The sequence below is a fragment of the Trichogramma pretiosum genome, unplaced genomic scaffold (assembly GCF_000599845.2).
Source record: "Trichogramma pretiosum strain Unisexual culture from Peru unplaced genomic scaffold, Tpre_2.0 scaffold195, whole genome shotgun sequence".
NCBI classification, from domain to species: domain Eukaryota; kingdom Metazoa; phylum Arthropoda; class Insecta; order Hymenoptera; family Trichogrammatidae; genus Trichogramma; species Trichogramma pretiosum.
In genome coordinates, this window is record NW_019640865.1 from 15145 (window position 1) to 37706 (window position 22562).

The window sequence follows — 22562 nt, forward strand, 5'->3', positions numbered from 1 at the left end:
CTCTCCTTGAAGATTTGTTGCGAAAACTTTTCAGCATCAGGGCTAGACTCTAGTTCCGATATGCTAAGCTTTTTTTCAATTAAAAGTTATATACCCTTATTTATAGTCCTCGGTTTTCTCGAGAAATAGAAAAAAATTGCTGCGTCCACTCGATCGATGAAATTTTCTATACTCATCGTTGTCGTCACCGTCTTGTCCATCGGTAAAAATCGAAAACTAGTATTGCAACCCACAAGCGCAAAGACTATAAATAAATATAACACGTACTTACTATGCACCGGTTTTTTCCAAGAAAAACTCTATGTGCCTCTCGAGCGCTACATTACGATGCACACTCTTGAAACCAGTTGATTGTTCTCGAGCGCGAATGTAAGATGAATATTGACACATATAATATGTGCCCTATACATGTAGTCCAGCCAAATGAGACTGAAAAACTTGCAATTTAAGGTGAATATTAACTGATACGAAGGAAATAGTTGTATGTGCAAAAATGGTACATACCATTCCGATTTTCCGTGAAATTTAAAATCGACATGCACAATTCCATAATTCGAATTCCACGTAAAATTTTACAGAAGATATTGTCAGTAGTAGAAAATATTTTCAGTAGCTGCATTTGCCTCAAATTACCGGTCTCGGACTTATTCAAGTCGACTGCAAAGTTCCAGCTCATTCAGAAACAGAAGAAAAAACCCACCAGTTTCTTCGACTATACTTTTCAACTTCGAATTCGCCCTTTGCGTTACACTTACTCCGCTTGCTTACTGCGGTATACACGTAGACTATCGTAATATACGCTCTAGCTAAGAGAAAATCCAGGACACTCGATAAGCCCTTATCACTGTGCCCACCTTTCGCGAGTGCTCTCCGTTTGTTTTATACCCGAGCCGCGCGCGAGGCTCGCAGTATGTATACCTATACCTATATGCCTTGTGCATGCATATAACGAACGGCGAAAGCGTTTGTGCGTGCGTGTGTGCACGAGCCTGAAATTCAAATGCATATCTACTATACGGTATAAGCCGAATACATACTATATAGTCGTGCACAAAGTCATAAGGGAAAGTAGCGTATTTACCTTTTTCCACGTGCGGTTTTCGATGCAATGGATATACAATCCTCTCTCGTGTTGTTGTCTGCGCCGCGTATATATCCTTAACTATATACACATGCAACAGTGCCTCATACTTCGCGTGTCCCGGCTATTGTGCCTCTTGTGTGTGTACTGTATATTTACCATTATCTGCTATAAGCCATGGATGCATATATACTTATTAGATGTATATAATATATAAAATTGGAGAAACACGCACGCTTATTAGTGGCCGCCGCGCCGACTATTTTCACTTTAAGTTGATTTAATTAGTGCGATGAATACGACTCGCGAAGAATTATGAACGATATATTTTAATCCAATATTTGGTCGCTTTGCTCTCAACGGTAAAAAAAAACATAAAGTGCCTTTAGCGATTGGTACAAGCATTATGTTATTGTGATCTGTCATACAAGTATTAGATCGCTAGCTATCGCGCAACATGCGACACCAAGCAAGGAACGCATTGTTTACGTTTTCCTTTTAGATATGGCGATCGTGTGTCGTTCCGCGAACGATGCGATATGTTTTTGGACGTGTTCGACCTGTCCGCGCGGAATGGCTCGTTCTCGCTCGAGATACAGCGAAGGAGAGAATCGTTCATATTATATACACGGTGTCAGTTACCACCGAGAAACGCGAGTGAGAGCATTATCTCGGAGTGTTGACGATGAGCGAGAGGTACATCTAAACGCTTGTTTCGCTTGGGTAATATATCCTTCCAAATTCGCAATGAGTGTTAGAGAGTTGATCGAACGAGATAGTTCAGTGCTCGACGTGAATGCAGTGTCCGGTTGTGCCAGTGGATTACAGGCGACGAAAATCTATGAGTCGATGGATCAGAATTTTTTTCAACGCTCTTTCGGCAGCTCGCTGACGCCAGTCATCTACGGGCCGAAAGTGGAAGACAATTACTTACCGAGTATAAACTTTGTTCCTCCGTGTCCGCCAGCGATGCTAAGTGCTCCGATTCGTTATTTTAATGAAGATTTGATTGGGAATCCGGTAAAAAATCAAGTGGCAAATCCTGTAGTGAATCAACAAAGATCAATTTCAGTACCTGCACCTGCGGTACATAGTGTTCCGGTCCAAACAAAGAAGAAAAAGAACAAGGGCAAAAAAAATAATAAGATTAAAATGAGGTATTTTGTTTTTTAAATTAAAACATTTTTTTTAATATCAGCATATCTGTTAGTTATATTCAATTGAAAAAAAATTGTTTATAGTACAATTGAATTCATGTACATAAGCTTTACTTTCTTTTATTATTTTGATTGCTTCTTTAATACAATACTAAACGTATTGTTGTAAAGAAATCATTCAAATACTTGATTACTTTACTAAAGAGTTGAACCTTTTTTCACAGTCAAGCGATTCAAGCTGAAATTAAAAGAAACAATTCAACTAGTTCTTCTCCAGTTTGCCAACAGGCTACCATGATCATTAATGCAGTAGGAAAAAAACAAAGAAATAGAATCCAAAATAGCATTAATATGTATAAGAAAAGGAAAAACCACCAACAACATTCAGTAAATATTAATAACGCCAATAAAAAAATAAAGGGAAATTTAGAAGATAACACCAGCGTAAAGCAGGAAGAAAAAAAAATATGTCTTCAAAGCAATGAGAATGCAAATTTAGAAAACTCCTGTACAGAACATTGCATCAATACCAACGAAGAAAGACAAATACACTTAGAGAATTCAGTGAATGTTGATAACGAACAGGATTCAGAACAAGTTCAACGTGTGAGTATTATAATAGCAAATAAATTGCAATATGGAAAAAGATGATAAAATGACTGTAATTATTATTTTTCAGAATTTTTTGAAAATGTTTGTTGAAATTGGAAGACTCAGAGAAAGGCTTGATTATCAGGAAGAACTATTAATGGAAAAGTTCAAACAATTTACAAATTCAAATTCCTCAAATTTGTTGTAATAATTCAAAGAATTATTAAAATTTAGTTTTCTATATCTCCTCAAAATTCGCATTTGATAAACATTCTTCGTGTCTCCGCCGACTCTTCTTTTCTGCGATTAGATTTTGCTGAAAGCACCAGTTTTGTAAAAGGCAATCGTTTTGGCAACTTTCAAACTTTCTTATAGGTAGATTCCATCGCAGAGCCCGTATATCGCAGCCGATCCACGTAAAAGTCGAGCTTATCGCTTAGCTCGCCCGAAGCTTTATATTTTCTGACAATGTAGCGGCAGTGGAGGCACACGTCACTAAGGCAAAACAACCGTAGCTCCGTACAACAAAAATACAAAGTTGGCGAATTCTTATGGAGAATATATAATACTGAGACTCGAGACGTGCGTGATCGGGATGTTGCGTGCGATAGTTGAATTTCGATAAGACGACGACGACGACCATCACGACAATCGCCTCACCCACCAAAGACTTAGTGTGGCACCTACGTACGGGACAATTTATTACTTTTTGTTATACGAATCCTGTATAATAGGTATACCTACCCCTCGCTGGAAGAGCTGAAATTTTTCGTAATACATCTTATCTCGCCTTTTCTCCACCGTCATTTAATTTCGTAAATGAAAGTTTAATTTCGAGCCGAAAGTCGAAAGCAAACATACAGTATACGAGTATGAATATCGTGAGCTTGCTACCCCGCACAACTAGTATACAAATATATTCACAAGTTAGCGGAGTTCTTATCTCGTGTAGACATTTTTATGACTCTCCAGCCCTCAAATGTCATTGTTAAAAAGTCTTTTTATTTCAGCTCCAAAATTATAGGGTTTTTTTTTGTAGAGCAGCACGTAATTTTAAACGAACAGCAGCAGTAGCAGCAAAGTGTGTTTCAATTTCGTGATTCAAGTAGCCAATTAAAGAGCCGCAGAGTGGGATTATTAGTTTTAATAGTTTCATGATAAAGCGTCGTGAATGCATACATAGGTATATGTCGTATGTATATGCAAAGTCTGTATGTGAGTTTGTATTTAACTGTAACGCGAGCCGAGCGTTAAGCTTTTCATTGCCAATGAGCGTGTCTGCGGCACGAGAGCCGCAGTTAAGGGGTGGTTAGTTATTTTATGCCATAGAAGTACGTTTTTTTTTTACAAGCTGCACTGTTTCTCTAATGAAAATTCGTGTATCGATCCTGTAGCCACTTGCGGTGCAGGTGTGAGACGTGTAAAAAAATAAAAACACCTCACGTGTAAATCGATCGATTTTTCGCGTATGTTTTGTATAGAAACAGCAGTTATACTAATGGTTGTTCTATCTTACAAGTGAATCCGGCTTTGATCGATCATTCTCTTCATTAAAATTGCTATAAGATCGATCAATCGCTCTATCGAGCAGCGGAAAAACACGGAATGTCTTTCGAAGTTTTCCAAGCTTCGATTTATCCATGTGCGTGAAATGAATCGGCTCCTATTGTTTTTCAATTTATTCATCGACTTGTCGACACCGTCAATGAGTCGTTTTACTCATGAATCAAGAAGCAGTGCAGTTCAAACAGGGTTCTGTGTATTTTTACCACAATAATATAGTTGCGGGGGTCTCAATTACGAAAGCTGCACCTGCCCTAGCGATGACGATTCTGCGCGCGCCATGGCGGCGTTTTTATTTGTTATTATATCGATCTTGATTCTTTTTACCCCTCGCTGCGTTCTCGTGGGTGAAATCAAATCGAACGATACTTCGGGACGATACGTATTTCGCAGGCATATGGTAAATCTATATTCGAACAAAATATAATATCTATGTGTTGATAGTGATAACAATTGATTTATCGAGCAATGACTTTGTGTAACAAAAAAAACGAGCGTAGACAAAGACCCGCCCGAAGAGAGAGTCTAAAAAGCACAGGCACACATACACACGCATACACGCACACACATTTTTATGTAAAAAAACAAACACAGGGAGACGGGGGATAAACGATTGCACGAGTACAAGAAGCCACCACCGTTGGGCTCTCAGTCGTCAGCCTGCACCTCTTGCTGTTGTTCTGGCTGAAGCTCTGGTGGCGGTGGCGGTGGTTGTAACTGTTGTTGTTGCTGCTGCTGTTGTTGCTGATGCGGCAGTGGTGGCGTCGGCCCAGTCGGCGGTATCGCCTGATGCGAGAATATGTAGGTCATCGGGGTCCAGGTGTTGCGAAACTGCACCCGATTGCGCATGTCGATGGTCTTGCTGTCGCGCTCGGCGCTGAGCCTGAGGTGGCGCAGAAACGTCTGGAACTGGCCGTAGGTCGTCGTCACCGAGAGGCTCTGCAGCTTGGAGCTCTTCTCGCCGAGGAGCCGATAGAGCTTGGAGCCGCGCACCCGCACGTTGTGGAAGTGGACGTTCTGCAGCTGAGGGCAGCGCTCGATCAGGCGCGTCACGTTGCCGGCCGGCAGATACGAGATCCTCGAGATCGCTGTTTATGCACACACACAGATTTCATCGTTGAAAGCCAAGGGAGAAGGCGCGTGAAAAATAAAATGCACCTTTTATCTCGAGGGAGGACAGTTTTCTCTGGGACACGGCCAGTTGACGCAGGATTTTCGTGCAGTCCATCGTGTCTTGATCGAGCACGTGAAGCCTCACCGTGTGGAGCTGGGACATGCGCTTCAGATCGTCGATCACCTGGTCCGTATTCGACGACTCGTTCGGTGGTATCTGCAGGGCCGACAGAGCAAGTTATTAACAATATCATAGTTGTAAATGTGAAAAAACGGGCCAAACCGTGTAGGTCTTGTAGAGGCCGATCGCCACGGCGTCGAAGTAGACCGAGACCTTGCGCATCGCGTCGAGGCTCTCGTTGTCCAGATACTCTAATATTTTGAAATGCATCTCGCTGGGTAATGACAGCAAGCTCAATCCGAAGGGTCCCTCGTCGTCGTCGTCGTCTTCTTCGTTATTCTCGTTCGTCTCCGCGATGGATGTCGCGGACGACGACCTTGTCTGTGGACGATCGCTGCGATGTGAACTCGAGCCGAAGCATCTCCTCTTCGCAGGTGGCTTCGTGGCGTGTCGCAGTCGACGCTTCCTGCTGTTCTTGGCGATCTCGAACTCTTCGTTATCGTCGTCGTCCTCGTCGTCGTCTGCGTCGCTGAGATTGACGTCATTTTTGTTGTTGTTGTCGATGATGTTGTTATTATTAATGGCGTTTTTCTTGTTGCGGTGGTTGTTATTTTTGTCGTCGACCTCGACGTTGCTACTGTCGATGAATGGCATCGCGTCGATCGGTCGTTCTTCTCTCCAAGCTCAAATAACCAAGTCGAGCTTAGTCAAGACGCAGGGCATCTTTTTTGTGGCAGGAGGGGCTGCTGTTAGTCTTGATGAAAATGCGAGAGAGAGAGAGAGACAGAGCGAATACGATGGGGAGAGAGAGAGAGAGAGAGGTTTGGAAAACAAATAAACTGATGACTTTTTTTTTCGACTGAAAATTTTGAATCACGAGACATATAGGTGTATGTATCCGTGTGTGTGCGACACTGCTTTGTATATGCGCGTCTCTGTGTATAAAGTGTCAATTATCGAGTCTTAGAGGTTATAGGGATGCCATAATTAATAATAAATCCGACGCGTTGTACATATACAGCGGCGCAAGAGTCGATGCGGCCTGAAGCTCGTCTCGTATTTGGCGATTTTTAGCCGCAAGCTTCTCTCCCTGCCCAGTGCCCGGCGCCCGCTATATACACGCGCACGCTATGCACACAAATTATCACTGCGACCGACGCGAGCCTGAAAAAAAGCTATCTAACCTAGAACTCGAACTCGAGCTTGTCTGTCGCACATCGTCGTCATTATTGATAAAGCCGTTGTTCAGTCATTTTGTTTGTTTTTTTTTCGGCCATCGCAAAGTCAAAATTCTCGTTGAAAAAAATTGTAAAAACTCAAGGTTCAAATTTTGACACAAGCACAAAGTTTTGCGAGCAAAGCTCAACGAGCCCCGCATGTAAATAAGGAGAGTTCTGTCGTGACAGTCCAAGAGCGAAAGAGCAGTGAGCCGCAACAGGCAACTTTCGCCGTAAGAAGAGAGGAGAAAAAAAATCTAAAATATCGTCAAAGACAGCGAGAGAGAGAAAGAGAGACAGAGAGAGGCCCACTTCCGACCGTATAGTTATATATGATAGACGTTTCGTGACCACGATTACAATTGCCGGAGAGTCGAGGGCCGCTGCTGCGTATTACAACAACAACAACAATACGACGACGACGTCTGCTGCAGTCGTGTTGTGTATCACACAGCCGCCGTGGAAGACGGCGCGCGGCGCTTGTCTCCCTGTATATCCATTGATAATACTGCGCGAGGCTCATTGTCGTCCGATCGGCCTGCATATATAGCCGCGAGAACTCGTCGTCGATGAATCACGCGTCGAGTCGTCGTCGTCGTCGTCGTAGCTCGCTCATGTCGTGGTGCCAAGTAAGCAACACACAACACACAACGCTCCTTTCCTTTTTGCTCCTTCTCTCTGTCTTGCAGGCCATGCTCTGTTATTATGTTTGTATATTTCCATGTTGCAAAAATGCGCCGCCGCCGCTTCCGACAGTCACGTTGTTGTTGATCCATCCCGTACATATATACCGTCTTATGAAGACTCATGTAAATTCATGAGAGCGAGATCGTCGTAGTCGTCGTCGTCGCTGACATATAGCCACACTCCATCTTTCACGTTTTTACCTCGACATTATCATATTATTATCTAGTATATATGTACGGTTTACCGATTTATCCAAGTACACACACGATTGGTATCGTGTGATCATTTCCCCTCGACCTTTTACACATGCGACATGGACATTATAAACGTAAAATTGATTTTTCAAAAAGTAGAGCGTCCAGCGACGACCGTATCTACTCGCTCTATAATGCCGCAATTTCAATGTCGCCGCGCGCCACGATGCCATCGCTGTAGTACAAATTTAATGCCGTCGTCGCGTGCGGATGCTATAGATATAAATACGTGCAAACGCGAAGCCCGATGATCGTCATTAAAAGTCGAATCGCGAATTAATATTCCACGCGTTGTTGCATTCGTAACTCGACGACGATTTTCTTTTTTCGTTCCTCTTCGATCGGTTGCAGCAATAATGTTGCAGCTGGAGAAGTTCAACGACCCTGTGCGTTCTGCAATTACAATGTAATGCAAAGGAAGAAAATAAAAATCCTTCTCTCGAGGCTATAATGAGTCGACGTGTATAGGTAGCAGAACCGAAGAAAAAATGGTGAAACAGCTCGCTTCCGATCCTCAATCAGCGACTATTTCGCATTTACTGCATGTATACCCTATACATACTCACGAGTCATACACACACACACACACACACGCATGGTATAAATAGCCGAAGCTTTGACCGAGTTTAAAGAGTTGCTCGCGCGATCGTGTGTACGTGTGTGTGCGCGGCTGCTTTTTTTTTACGCGCCCGATACACATCCGGCAAAATTGCCAGCGCACGCCACATCTAACCGATTTTTAATGAGATTACGCTGTTGCCGCTGGCATTTCTGTATATGAGTGACTTTTCTTTGCAACATTACTATACTACTACTGCTGTTGTTGTTGTTGCACGCACACGTATTTCGAAACGTGCACCCCCTGGTGCACGCGCGCGAAGTCCGATGCTATACGGAAAATGAAGTTTAGGCCTGACATTCGTCGAAGTTTCGCGTGTATCGTTCTCGTATACACGTTCGAACTTCGAATTCGAAGCCGCAATGTCATTCAACCGTGTGCGCGGCGAATGATCCGAGCGAAGTATAAAGCGGGTATATATACACATCGATTATCTTTTTCATCGCGCGAGTGCTTTTCGATGCTAGAAATTTGTTACGACGATTGTTATATACATATAACATTGTAAAAAAAGTAGTAATGGTAGTGGTAGTAAGCACGTAAGCGCTCGGCTCAGCGGGTACACTCGAAAAACTATAACTCGATTATCAATTTGGCAAAGTTGATTTATGTAAGGTTCTTATACAAGCTCGCCCAAGGAGCGTTTCAAGCTTAATGTTTTGTAAGAGCCACGCGCATACACATAGACACACAATCGAGCCCGCGGCGTTATGTGTATTTGCGAATACACAGCGAGACCTATCCCTTCCTCGGGGCTATAATACTACTATCGAGTAAACACTGTATTATATTGCTGGTCGGCGTTTCGCGTGGGCACTACTTATCTTGCGCGACCGTCTGTCCAGCCTATATAATCGAGGCCTGCGAAAGAAAAGTATCGAAAAACTCGCTTAGCGCTCTTTTATTGTACTGGCGTCGATATCGGCAAAAGGTTCGCTTTTTTTCTCCTTTTGCACGCAATTTTTTCATCATATATAATATTTTCCAACGTATGTGTTAACGTCGCACTAAATTGCACGTTTCTCTGTGTTTTTGCAGGTGCAAAATGCTGTCGCAGATGAAGAACATAACAGTGAGCAAGCTCGAGGGTAAGCGGCAGAAGCAGCAGCTCATATCGTCGTCCAGCCTGTCCGGCATGTCTCATCTGTCCAACAGCAGCGAGGAGGCGCTCGAGCCACTAGTCCATAAGCCACACAGTTCCTGCAAATCCGATAGGTAAATCTCAATATTTCTTTGCGCAGTCATGTATGATTCACTTGTTGCACGAATCTCTCGACCAATGAGTGCGCAATGCACCTGGGTTCTGCCTAAAATTACTCATCGGAAGATAAATATTTTTGACGAATTTTTTTTTCATAAACTGTCAACAAAAAGTTTCACCGCGAGGAAGTAAGGTATTTATAACGCATTCTCGGAGTTCTTTGAACCCTCGCGTGTGTATCGAGTCATCAGCGGCAATTTTTTCTTTCTATATTTTCCTCTTCATTTTTTGCTGCACCGAGTAAGCGCACGAGCATAGTACAACACGGTCGTTTCCGCAAGATTGATCCGCGTGCAGATTCTCGCGACTGCTCGAGCAGTGGCCGCCGCTGACTCTACGTAGCATAAGCAGTTCGCCCGTGTAGAGAGAGAGAGAGAGAGTAGTGCGAGAGCAGAAAGCATTGGACATAAAATGCACTCGGGCATAAAAGTACACGCTGTTATAGCGGCGTACGTATTCTTATGAGGTAATAGCAGTACCGCAACGCGCGAGCTTGTATTATGTATATATAGCTGCGTCGGCGCACGTTAACGCCGGCGATCGGTGTGTGCATGTGCATATCGCTCGTGGCGACTCGAGCCCTCAATCGATCTGAAAAAAATCGAAAAAATTGTTTACTGTGTCTCTGCATCACAGAACAATAACAATGTAACAATAACATTTACTCGTATACTGTTTATTTTCATTTTTGCGAGTTCTCGCCGTCGACAAAATAGCTAACTATAATGATTGCGCGCGATTTACCTCGTGCGCAACTTTTCGAGCGTTTTCGTTTTTATCGGCGACTCGCGCACTGCAGTTGTGCCACTTGGTGGCGTTAGCGACTGGTTTATTTACGTGCGTACACAAGCTCGAAGCGTTTGACGATGTTTGTCCGCAACCATTTCTACACCTGTGCGTGCGTGAGTGCAGTGAGCTTATCGAGAAATGCTGGAGGAGGCATACACGGAGCACAGCTGATCTCCACGATTTGATCTGTTTGTTCGCAAATACTCGGCACGCCGGAGCACGATTCGCGCTTCTCGATGTCTACCTCGTCCGCGTGTATCAGAGTTTATGCAACAGTACAGCTCGCGTGTATACTTGGATAGTTCACGTTACGGCTTCACGCACATGTCTGTACTCATGAATCGCAGTATATGATACGTATAGAGTCACCTCCCCAGTGATTGAAAACGCACCAGTGAATGAAACTTTATTTACAAATTAATATAATTTGATTATACTGAACTAATTCATCGGTAGTGAAATTTCATAATATAATTGAGCATTAGTACTAAATATTTCAATCGTTTTTAACAACTTTCTGAATATATTATCATTAATTATAATGGTTTCATTTACTGGAAAAAAATATTTCATTCACTGGTGCATCGTTTCCCTTATATGTTATTTTATTGATGAAAATTGAGAGTGAAAATTCTGCAAAAATTCTATTCAGTAAAGAAAGACATTTACTATTATAATTTATCTGAATAATAGCCTTTAATTTATTAAAAATATTGATTTGAGCTAAATTTAAGCAAACTTTTTTGAAACCTTTCATTCACTTGGTAGGTGACTCTACTTGCAGACATACATTATTTTTAATTGAAAATGTAATTTATTTTCATTTAATTCATCAACAATGCCGAATTTTTAGCAAATTAAGTTTAATTGCAAATTAAGGTAGTGTATGTCGAGGCTCATCAGCGGCCTCGGCTCCCGATTCTAAAAAATACAATACAAATCGAAAATCTAAATCAAAATTGTTTTTATTTTATTTTTTTCAGTTTATTTATTTTAAAAATATAAAAAATCGTCAACATTAAAATACAATAAAAAGTAAAAAAAACTGCAAATATGCTTATCAGCATCACGAGCTTAGGCCTGCAGCCGCCAGGCAAATGTGATATAAATCTTGGTTCATTAGCTGATCGATGATCATTTCGCAGCACAAATCTGGCAGACGATAGTGTATCAGCTCGGCAAAACATATCCTTGCATAGGCCCGGAAAAATCTTCTCGATAATTTCTCGCACAGATGCACGAGACAAGCCACATTAAGACGTGAGCAGGGCTTATTTAATTTTTTCGGGTGCGCCAACTCGAAGTAGTCCGCATATGTGAGTAGTTTTGCAGCCTCTTTGGGTCGTAGCCGAACCAGATCGTAGATCGACAGACTCGGACTCATCATTGTCTCATTCTTTTCTCTGTCGAACTCCGCATCGTCATCACAGTAAAATCTTTCGATCCGCGGATAAATCTTTATTTCTTTTGCTTCTGTCGCGAAATCCTCGTCATCGTACCAACATTCGTCGAGATCCGCCGCCTTCTCAAATAATTCGTATTTATGGAACAATTTCATGATCGTCAAGGCGTCGCTTCGCTCGAGTTCGTAACCTCTATTTTCCAGACGCTCGACGACAGCCATCAGACCAGATGCTAGTTTCAGTTTAAAATTATCATCGCAAGGCCACACTCGATAGTTCTCTTTGAAGTGCTTTTCTGTGGGAAATACGAAGCTTGACAGATCAGCACCACGATTCAAGAGCAAATCGACAGTATTCGACAAAAAATTTGCCACAGCCCATTGCAGTGGTGTATGACCCGTCTTATCCCAAACGTCGATCTGCACCGTCTGCCGGACTTCGTCACAGATCGTCAAGAATAACTCCGCCAAGTCTTCATGCCAATAACTCATGCAAATAATGTGCAGTGGTGTCAAACCGTAAATGTTAGCCAAATTCGCATTGGCGTCTCTTCTCAGCAACGATTCGATTAATTTTTCGACGCCCGTATGCACGGTTAGCACTGCACAGTGCAATGGTGTGTTACCCAATTGATCCTGGACGTTGATCTGTACCACCTGCTGGATGTCGTCGTTTGTTTTGAAAAATATCTCCGCCGTGTCTGCGGCACTGGGTCCTGTGCACATAATATGCAAAGCTGTAGCTCCTTTGTCGTCGGCCAAATTCGGATCGGCGCCTCTTCTCAACAGCAATTTAGTCACCTCTCCGAGGGCACTATGCACGGCATAGTGCAGCGGTGTCCAATGGAACTCGTCCCGGGCGTCGATCCGCAGCGGCTGTTTTCTTTCGTCGCTGAGCTCAAACAACAACTTCACCAAGAAGCCGGCTTCTTCGCAATGTATGCACATCAAATGCAGAGGAGTCCATCCACCCTCGTTGGCCAAAGTCAGATCGGCGCCATTCCTCAGCAGCGACGCGCACACACTTGTTGTGCCGTTCTGCAGAGCCAAGTGCAGTGGCGTGTGTCCCGACTTGTTCCGGGCGTCGACCCGCAACGTACGCTGGATATCGCCGCAGATCTGAAATAATTTCTCCGCGGTGTCATCGTCTGTTTCGCGCGATGCGATACAGTGCAGGGCCGTGAATCCACTTGCGTCGGCTACATTAGGATCGGCGCCTCTTCTCAGTAGCACTTCGGCAATTTGTTTTTTACCCAAGACTACAGAAATGTGTAGTGGTCTCACGCCCTCGTCGTTTGCCGCATCGACCTGCACCGTCTTGCCGATGTCGTCACAAATTTGAAAGAATTTTTCTGCCAAGTCGTCGTCTGTTATGTTGTTGACTGCAATGCAGTGCAGAGGTCTCGATCCATCTGCACTGACGAAGTTCGGGTCGGCGCCGTTTCTCAGCAGCACTTCGGCTGCTACCTTCAAGCCGTTGTACAGAGCATAATTCAATGATGTGTCACCAGCTGATAAGTCCTGGGCATCGATCTGTATCGTCAGTCGGACGTCGTCGCAGATCTCGAAGAATACCTGCGCCAAGTCATCGTCGACGAGCCTAGAGCATAGAGCGTGCAGAGGTGTACATCCTTGTTCATCGCTTATAGTCGGATCGGCGCCGTTTTTCAGCAACAATTTGGCCACTTTTTTGAAGCCACAGTACAGGGCATAATGTAGTAGCGTTGCACCCATCTTGTATGGGGTATTGACTTGTACCAGGCGGTATTTGTCAATGGTAAGCTCGAATAATATATTCATCAAGTTATCATCGTCGTTATGATTTTTATTCATGCAAATAATTAGCATAGCTGTAGAGCCGTGTGCACTGACTAAATTCGGATTAGACCCATTTACCAATAGCAATGCGACTACTTCCTTGTGATTGTGTTTCACAGCCAAGTGTGCAGCGGTGGATCGATTGATTTTTGTTCAAGACAATCGGGATCTTGGCCGAACTCGAGAAATTTCTCAACAACGTCGTCACAGCCATTCGCACAGGCTACGTGAAAATGGGTCAATCCATTTGGGTCAATGTAATTCACGTCGCACCTGTCATATATTTTAAAAAGTTCAGGGACGATATAGCTACTGCGGTTGTCTTTAGCCGCCAGATGCAGTGCAGTAGTGCGATGTAGCAGTGGCTTGTCGTCTTCGTCGACGTCGGGCTCGTCTCTGTATCCTGCCCTTATCGCAAACTTTGTGAATCTTTCACCTACATCATAATTCACAATTCCCACTATTATCTTTATAGAGTCCTTGAGAATGCACTCAACCTCTTTGGGACGAAAAAAGTCTCGTAGGTTCGGAAATTGACCCTCCCAATCTTCGATCAAAAGGTCAAGTTCGTAGAGAAATTCAACTCGCTGTGTTTCAATCTCCCAATCGACATTTCCTCGTAAGATCTTCAATAATTTCAATTTTTCACGGTTATTCAAACCTAGATTGGATTCATCGTCGGAAGAAGACATAGTTTTGCGCACTCACCAACACAACACACCCTCACTTAAAATTTGAAGAAATTCACTCAAAAAAAGATTCAATAGAATCTCTTGAAATTTTAACCACTTATTATTTGAGATGTTTTTTTGTACATGGCAGAGATTTCAGAATCCTCGATGGTATCGTTTACGAGGTATAATCAATCAAAGTTTGTTATTTTGTCATGCAATCCTTATTCTAGTGTATCCAAAGGACTCTATTTTGCATAATTATAAAAGAGGCACGACAGAATCTTTTCAAAAACTAAGAGATGATTGTTCAGTATGTATTGAAACCTACCCCAAAAACTTCAAACACCTGTTTGTACAGTTTTTGAGAAAAGTTGATCCAAAGTTATACATTTGATCGTACATTGAGTCGGCGGGACACGACTGGATGTATGTATGCGTGTACACGAGTGAGAGTGGCGAGTGTAAAGTCACAGAAAATTTTACTAAGCGGCTGCGTCGGAGAACACTTTGTAGTCACGTCCAGCCACGTACAGTCGACAGCGTCGCTATCAAATTTTTAACTCCGAATTTGGAGTAGCAGCTCCCTAAGATATTTTTCCTTATTTATTTCACAAAAATCACAACTGCTGCAGTCGATGAGACCTTCCTATAGCTGAACACACTTCGGCGCCATAATGTGCACTGACTATACACACACTACGATTCACACACGTTCTAGAAATTAGAATACAAAAAGATCGGAGCAATGAGAGGCACGAGTTGGTCGAATTGTGCGCAGTAATGAATGAAAATCCTACATCTGGCGTAGTAGGAGGAGCTCGCGTGTATACCATACCCGGCAATCATTACAATAGCACATGGCTAGATGTAGACATCGACCCGTACATTTAAAACTAGACTTTCACTTTCTAATCGTTACCGAATTGAACGACTCGGTCGTGTAAGATGAGAGACCACCCGGCTGAGTGCGAGAGAGATGGAGATGCAGCGACTCTACAGAGATCTTGCCATGAGGCCACTTTCATCTAACTTGGATTGGATGTGACCGCGACCGATACTGCGCATCGAACTTACCATCTTCATTCTTGTTTTCGTTAGCTTTTGTAGGCAATTTTTAGTTCGCGAAATTGATAAACTTAAGTTTTAAAAAATTTGGAAGAAACAGTAGACTTTGACGCTTTTATTGATTTCATATACTTCACTTTAAAACAAACCGAGACAGAGAAATATTTCCATAAATGTAATCTTGTATATCTTTTTACCAACATAATTTTATTCTTCATAAATATTTTTTTTCAAATGTGTTCAGTACGCATTACAAACATGTCGGTTGCCATAATAAATTGAATTAAAACGTGATAATTCCGAAGTCAAAATTGTGGAATCAGAAAGAGCGATCGAATTGGCGAGTACTTGATTAATGAAATCTAAATAAAATGAAACTCTGGTACATACGGTGTAAGTTCCACACTCATTCATACCAAAAGGGTGATAACCACCGGAACTAATGATACCCATTAGAGTATTGTTTTTGTCATCGTAAAGCGGACCACCACTGAACCCCTGAAATGAGAAATTTGAAAATGAAACAAACCAAAAACCTCGATAGGAATAATGAAATTAATCTTACAGTGCATGGTTTTAACGGAATACCTATATCCAAACTTATCGATTTGACGCAAATTTGTGAGGGAACACAACGAGAAACGTTCATTGCGGAAACCGTTGGTGCAAGATCGATATACCCCCACACGTATTCCAAATATCGTCTTACCGTTAAGTCACCTATATCGGTAGATCCAAATCCAGACATGACACCCTTTCGAGTAATATTATCCCTTTTTTTGGACAAACATTGATCTGGAGCCGGTAATTTTACAGCACCTAAATATGGATGAGATCCGAGAGGCAACGGGTCCCTCAACTATTTCGAGTTAATTTCATGATCGTAAATTGTTCATGTATTTATCCTAACTTATACCTTCAAAATGGCTATATCATCTTCTTCGTTTTCCTTTCCATCAAAAGCATTGAGTGTGTATGCATGTGGCATAAAAGTAAACTGAACATCACGATACACCGCAGATGTTTGATTTAATAAATCAATAATTCCAGCAACTATGGTAATTGATTGAAACCTGTATTTATTGTTATATCCATTAAAAATGCAATGAGCAGCTGTTATGATGTGCCATTCGTCAATGATACTACCGCCGCAAAAATGTGCAGTACAATTAGGGCCATTTAGTAAACGCTGCAATGAAACTTGATGAGGGAATTGTTTGGGCAATGCTAATTCTCCTTCAACTATTTTTGATTTTTCTGATGCTATAAAAAAAAGTAAGCATATTTTAAATGTATAGGAATATTGAAAAAAAAACTATTTTTACATAAATAAATAGCGTACTTACTGCTTTTTATCACCGTTATCAGGTACAATCCAAAAACTAATTTAAGTATACATTTCTTCAACATTTTTGATAAATGTACTTTGTAAATATCAATCTGATTTGAATTCAATACTTTCGACTTTAAAAAGAAGCCCGTCAATTTTTTTGAAAAAGTTTAATTTTAAGCAATAAAAAATTGTTTTTATATTCTAGAAAATTTTAACAACCGTTTTAATTACCCGTCGAGCGTGAATAGTTTTAGAGTATTAAAAAATTTTATAGTACGTTCGTGGATTACCGTGAAAGTAAAATTTAAGTCGAATTTTGCACCAATAGTTTCAATAGGATTAATAAACACCGAAAATTGTCCTAATACAGGCCTGCATAATATTTCTGATTCACGTGTGTAGTTCTAATTGATTTCTTAACCCATTAAGTTCGGTACGGACACTTTTTTGATACTTTTTTGAACCATTGGACTTTTGATGAAAACGGTGTCTGAAGTACTTGCAAATAGGCATATTCTACGCAAAAATTTATTGAACTTTCTGAATCCGGTGTCAGAGTTTTGATATAACAAACAAGTCAAAAGTTATGGATGGTTTTATCCAAAAAAATGTGATTTCGAAAAAATTTTTTTTTCAAATTTACACATAAAAATCTTTTAAATCCTGGCGCCTTTGAAATATGATTTAAAGTACGAAAAATGGCTACTGAAAAACGAAAATATATAAGAAAATTTTTGAAAAGTTTAATTCAAAAACGATAGATTCTTAAAATTTATCATAGAACTCATTTATTAGTAAAATTTTTTCTTCAAATCCATCGTTTTTGAGTTAAATATTTAAAAATTTCCTTATATATTTTCATTTTGCAGTCGTCATTTTTTGTACTTAAAATTATATTTCACTAATCGGAACCATCATAACTTTAAGAGAAGAACCCATGAACGCTTTATTTGTACCGAAGGCGCCAGGATTTAAATGATTTTCATGTGAAAATTTGAAAAGAATTCCGGATTTTAAAAGAGCATACCCAAAAACCTCTGATTATGGATTTCCAAGTAAAGATTTTAACTTTATCTAAGATTTTTTTACAATTGTAAATTCATGCACAAAATAGCCTTTTTGCGCGTTAATGGATTAATGATGCGCTGAAAACAGCATTTTGAGCGGATCTTTTATTCAATCTTCGACTATGTAGACCTTACTTAAAACAAAGTTTCTAAATTTCCAAACAATCAAGTACTCGCAAAAAATCATCTGTTTAGGAACAGCGGCAGCATGTGAAAATTTCTTTACATACATGCAACAATTCAATTAAAAATTAAAACAATTTTAAGTCATTCGATTTAAAACAGAAATAATCGCAAAATAAGTTTGATGAGAACCGACATAAGATATTAAACTTTGTTTTTAATTTTTTATAAGTAGATTCTACGATCGCAATGAATAATCCAACAGATGCATTTATAAGTTTAAATGTAATCTTCATGTGCTAAAGCGGCCACAATACACATTGATTGTTACACGCCTCGAGCTCTCGAGTCTTTGCTGTGACTGACTACATAGAGAGACTCGTACCCATGGCAATTATTATCCGTCTATTATTTTTATTAAATAATTATTTCATGGATTTTAATTCAAATTAAGCATTTTCGTAGAAAGAATTATTTAACTAGACATCAAAAAACTCCAAAATAATGCAAGTATCGATATGAATGTATAAAACATCATTTTATTATTTATTAAACTCATTCGATCGTAAGTCATCAATTAAGTACAGTCGTATATTTTACTAAGGTCTGGATAAAATCGTGCAAACTATTATGCATCAGATCGCGTAATAAATAATCCAAAAATAAAGACATACTGGCTATACTTAAAATAAAAACCAAAGGTCATTTGCCTCAGTCAGTTTACGAAGGATTCGAAGGCAAAATAACAACAATCGTCGGCCAGCGCATTCTAAATCGCATATCTCTTTGTGTTGCGTGATGTTTACATACGTATAATACATATAATAAGGCTTGTGGCGTGCGGTTCAAGATTTGACTCTCAACTCGTTTTGAGAATACGGCAGCTTTGTGCGGACGACGCGTAGCTGGGAATCCCTAACTTCCCTTTCTCCGCCTATGCTGACTCTCCTCAATCTCGGCAGCAAAAGTGTTCGTTCAGTACACGTTACGACGCCAAAGCACAAGCATCGAAAAAATACATCGATTATAACCAGTGAATAGTGATTTACTTGAAAAAGTGAAAATTCTTTTAGATTGAAAGCAACTGTATTTTTGTGTGAGTGTCTATCAATCATGTCCATATCCGACGCCGAATCTGATGTAAGTTTCGTTCGCATAAGCGACGACGGTGATTCGAACGAGAAGGAGCTCCTTGACGAAAACTACGATGAAAAATTGAATAGCCTACTTGAAAGTTTGGATTGGGAGGTTAAAGAAGAACGACAAAAATTTCTCGATCAATTTTATCTCTTAATCAGGACGTGGGAGGGACTACGTCCAGTCCTTTCTGAACAGCTTAACGATGAAAAAATAGATTGGCTTCTCGTGCAGGATGTATTTAACGAGACGGACACTACCGGAGTTCCACTCATCGACTTCGTAATTTGCTCTGGCTACAAAGACAAACTTGAGGTAGTTGAGGGCACCGAGCCAGTTTTGCTAGAAGTTCCAGGTCTACAATATACAACAACATCCCGAAACTTTTTGAAATATACGATGTCGTGAATTACATTGATGACTTCGACTTTACACATTTCCACATAGCCTGCGCGTTTGGCTGCAAAGAAGTGGTCGAAAAATTTCTTCAACTTGGACAGGATGTTCATTGCCTCGCTCAAAAATCAGTTGATCCGCCGTTGCACTTGGCTTTGGAGAACGAGCACAAGGAGGTGGTCGAATTGCTGCTAAAAAGCGGCGCCGACCCTAATTTAGCTAATAAAGACGGATTGACACCTTTGCACACCGTTTGCAGTACTAATGGTGATCATCATTCGTCGAACCGCGAAAATTTGGCCGAGTTACTGCTCAACTACGAGGCCGATCCAAACTTGGCCAATAAGGACAGGTCATCTCCTCTACACGTCATTTGCAACAAGCATGGCAATAGTAACTTAGCCAAGATTTTATTAAAGACCACCGATGGCCAAAATAAAAAAGTGCAGGTTAACGCTGGGGACAATTTTGGCCGAACACCGCTGCAAATAGCAGTGGCGAATCTTTTACCAGATATGGTCGATGTACTGTTAGATTATGGTGCTTGTGTTGGTTTCGTTTTCCCTACTGAAAATTACTTCGCCGAGAAATACACGCTCAAATGTACACTCCAGGCGATTGTGTTTCCCACGATGCGCATCGTCGAGTCACTAGAGAGAAAAGGATACAAAATGGAACAAAACGCCGCCCTGACGATCATGAATTCATTCGCTAAGTACGGATTGATCGACGAGTCAGCAGACATTGACGAATGCTTACGTAGCGACGAAGATTTCGCGAGCATCGCGAAAAGGCAGCTGGTAGGGGTCGAACCTGTCGCTCTTCGATTTTCTTCAGCTGCCCCATGAAGAGGCAGAAAAAGTATTTACGCGTATACACTACGACGAATTCACGTCTAAAATTTCGCATCTCCGCAACGAGTCTCACAAAGCGTATATCAAGTATCTATGCGAGACAGTAACAAGAGGATTTTTCCGAGATTGGGCTTTGAAATTATGCTGCTTGATACTCTAACCGAAAACAACATTTTTTCGGCCCTGCGACCAAAACAAAATAACATATTACGGAACAATTAAGCGCAGTAAAAAACGCATACGTAGTTACAACAAACATTTTTTTGAATGATTTTTTTCCCGAGTACACTGGGTTAACATCGATTCTGTCCGATGGAACGCCGGAATTTCCTATGCTTAAACACGTTCCATCACTCTGTTGGACCAGTCAGAATCGATTTTAACCCAGTGTAATTGGAAAAAAATCAGATACCCGTAAATTCGAATACTCGATTGAGTCAAAATTTTTATGGTATTTGCCCACCCTCAGGGTATCCTGCTTTTTTATTCCCCAATGATAGCGCAACAGCTCGCGAATAATACAGATATTTTTAGCGCTTGCACGTGTTTCTTTCATATGAACACATTAATATTAAAAAGCTTTCATTTACTATTCGATAAAGTGTCTGGATACATACTGTTTACCACTTTAAGATCGGACTGTCTCGAGTTCATTAGGTATAAATGATTTGTAACGGTGCGTTGATAAATGAAAATTACTGATTATGAATACTAACCCATTGCCCTTTGCGATATAAAATGCTTTTTAATAACTTGAAATGTTAAAGTGTATAATAGTTTTACTTTATCCATTTATTACCGAAAACTCATATAGAATATGAAAAATGAACGCGAACTTTCTTTCGAGCTTTCTCTGTTTTCCTTGTGACAGAGAAACTTTTACGACCGCAGTAGGATGAATTTCCACATACGAGATGCTCATGTAATGTTGTGTTTTTACTCGACTCGTATCTCATGTACAATATACTTTTATACTTTAGCATAGTTTTAAATGAGCGAGGCGAGTCTATTTTAAACTCATTTTTTGTACGTTCGGTCTTAAATACTATCGGAGCTATAAAGTTCGTTCGAGATGCCAACCATTTATTCTCAACTCTATGAGATAATATATACAACAGCAGCATGTGCATGTGAGTTTAAACTTTTTTTATAGCAGTCACGTACACGAGGCATTAAAAAAGAAAGAAGAGAGAGAGAGAGAGAGATATGAATAATGCAGCGTATTGATATGCGCGATACGTATGTAATGATCGCATAAATTATGAAGGATAATCTCTGTGATTTGTTGCAGCCAAAGTAGCAGCTGTAGCAGTAGCACGAGTAGCAGCACATCGAAGGACAAAAATGCACAGGCCAACAGCGAGTGGCTGCTCAACAGTCCAAACGGCAGCAAGACGCCGCTGCTGCGCTTCAAGTTAGTAACTCTTCTTTTCTTTTTCCTACGTGTATTATTTTTTTATTGGTTTGCTCGTGCGCTTGCGAATTCATATAAAGGGTATTTTTTTTCCGAAAATTTTATATTAGTGCCGTGATGCGTACGTCAGATAATTGAAATTTCATAACCATTGCAAAAGGCATTGTAAAATAAACTTTTAGAGGCAAATCATCCATAAATAGAATATACGTATCATCATGAATTCGTGTGCATATACTGCCAATCTTAAAATGTAAATTCAACTTCTCCACCGCGCATAAATTGCATATGCGTGCATAGACGCACGTATACGTCTATACACATAAATGCTATATATCCGCGCGTCGCGTATTCATGCCGCACACGTTTCCTGCGGCCAAGATATTGCATTGTGTCTATAATATATAATACATGCGTTGTCTTTTGTCTGTGTGTGTCTGTATATATACAGATGCTCGGCGCTGGGTGAGCCCCCGGAAGACCCACCGGCTAAACAGCTGCACATGACGTACAAGATTTTCCAAGTGGACACCAAGTTAATCAATGTACTGCTCCAGGCGCACGGATTTACCGAGGTAAGTTTTCCAATCGAGGCTCTCCTTTTGTATATAATACGCCTCTCTTTATATATTGGCCGTAACGGTGATGCTGCCATGCCTCGCGCTCATCGACAGTTTATCGATCGACACACCGCGCCGGGGATATAATGACTTTTTTTTGCCTCTTTCTGTCGATTCGAAATAATGCTGCGAAGGATAAATTTAATGACCATAAAAACTGGATATTTTCAAGTTGAGCTAGGCTCCTTGTATATATTTTTATTGTA

General features: G+C 40.9%; 2 protein-coding genes across 3 annotated transcripts in view; both read left to right on the forward strand.

Moving 5' to 3' along the window:
* Window positions 1-22562, forward strand: part of LOC106658037 (tubulin polyglutamylase TTLL5) — a 55262-nt gene that overhangs the window by 10778 nt on the left and 21922 nt on the right. The window contains exons 1-4 of one of the 2 annotated variants that reach the window (XM_023457614.1): window positions 9264-9334; window positions 9442-9618; window positions 21614-21736; window positions 22188-22311. In XM_023457614.1, coding sequence (XP_023313382.1) covers window positions 9449-9618; window positions 21614-21736; window positions 22188-22311 — 417 coding nt within the window. In that variant the 5' untranslated portion in view covers window positions 9264-9334; window positions 9442-9448. Of the gene's footprint in view, window positions 1-9263; window positions 9335-9441; window positions 9619-21613; window positions 21737-22187; window positions 22312-22562 lie in introns of those variants that run through there. The other variant, XM_014379838.2, reaches the window with a different exon arrangement.
* LOC106658035 lies at window positions 1729-3037 on the forward strand. Its single transcript, XM_014379835.2, has 3 exons — window positions 1729-2238; window positions 2463-2844; window positions 2918-3037. The coding sequence occupies exons 1-3, from the start codon at window positions 1829-1831 to the stop codon at window positions 3035-3037; spliced, it is 912 nt and encodes a 303-aa protein (XP_014235321.1). The 5' UTR covers window positions 1729-1828.

Bases quoted from the DNA above. Each gene is read 5' to 3' on its own strand.
- LOC106658035 (XM_014379835.2), top strand. From the start codon at position 1,829: ATGAGTGTTAGAGAGTTGATCGAACGAGATAGTTCAGTGCTCGACGTG. The intron at 2,239-2,462 runs GTATTTTGTTTT...CTTTTTTCACAG, and splicing joins AATAATAAGATTAAAATGAG to TCAAGCGATTCAAGCTGAAA. The intron at 2,845-2,917 runs GTGAGTATTATA...ATTATTTTTCAG, and splicing joins ATTCAGAACAAGTTCAACGT to AATTTTTTGAAAATGTTTGT.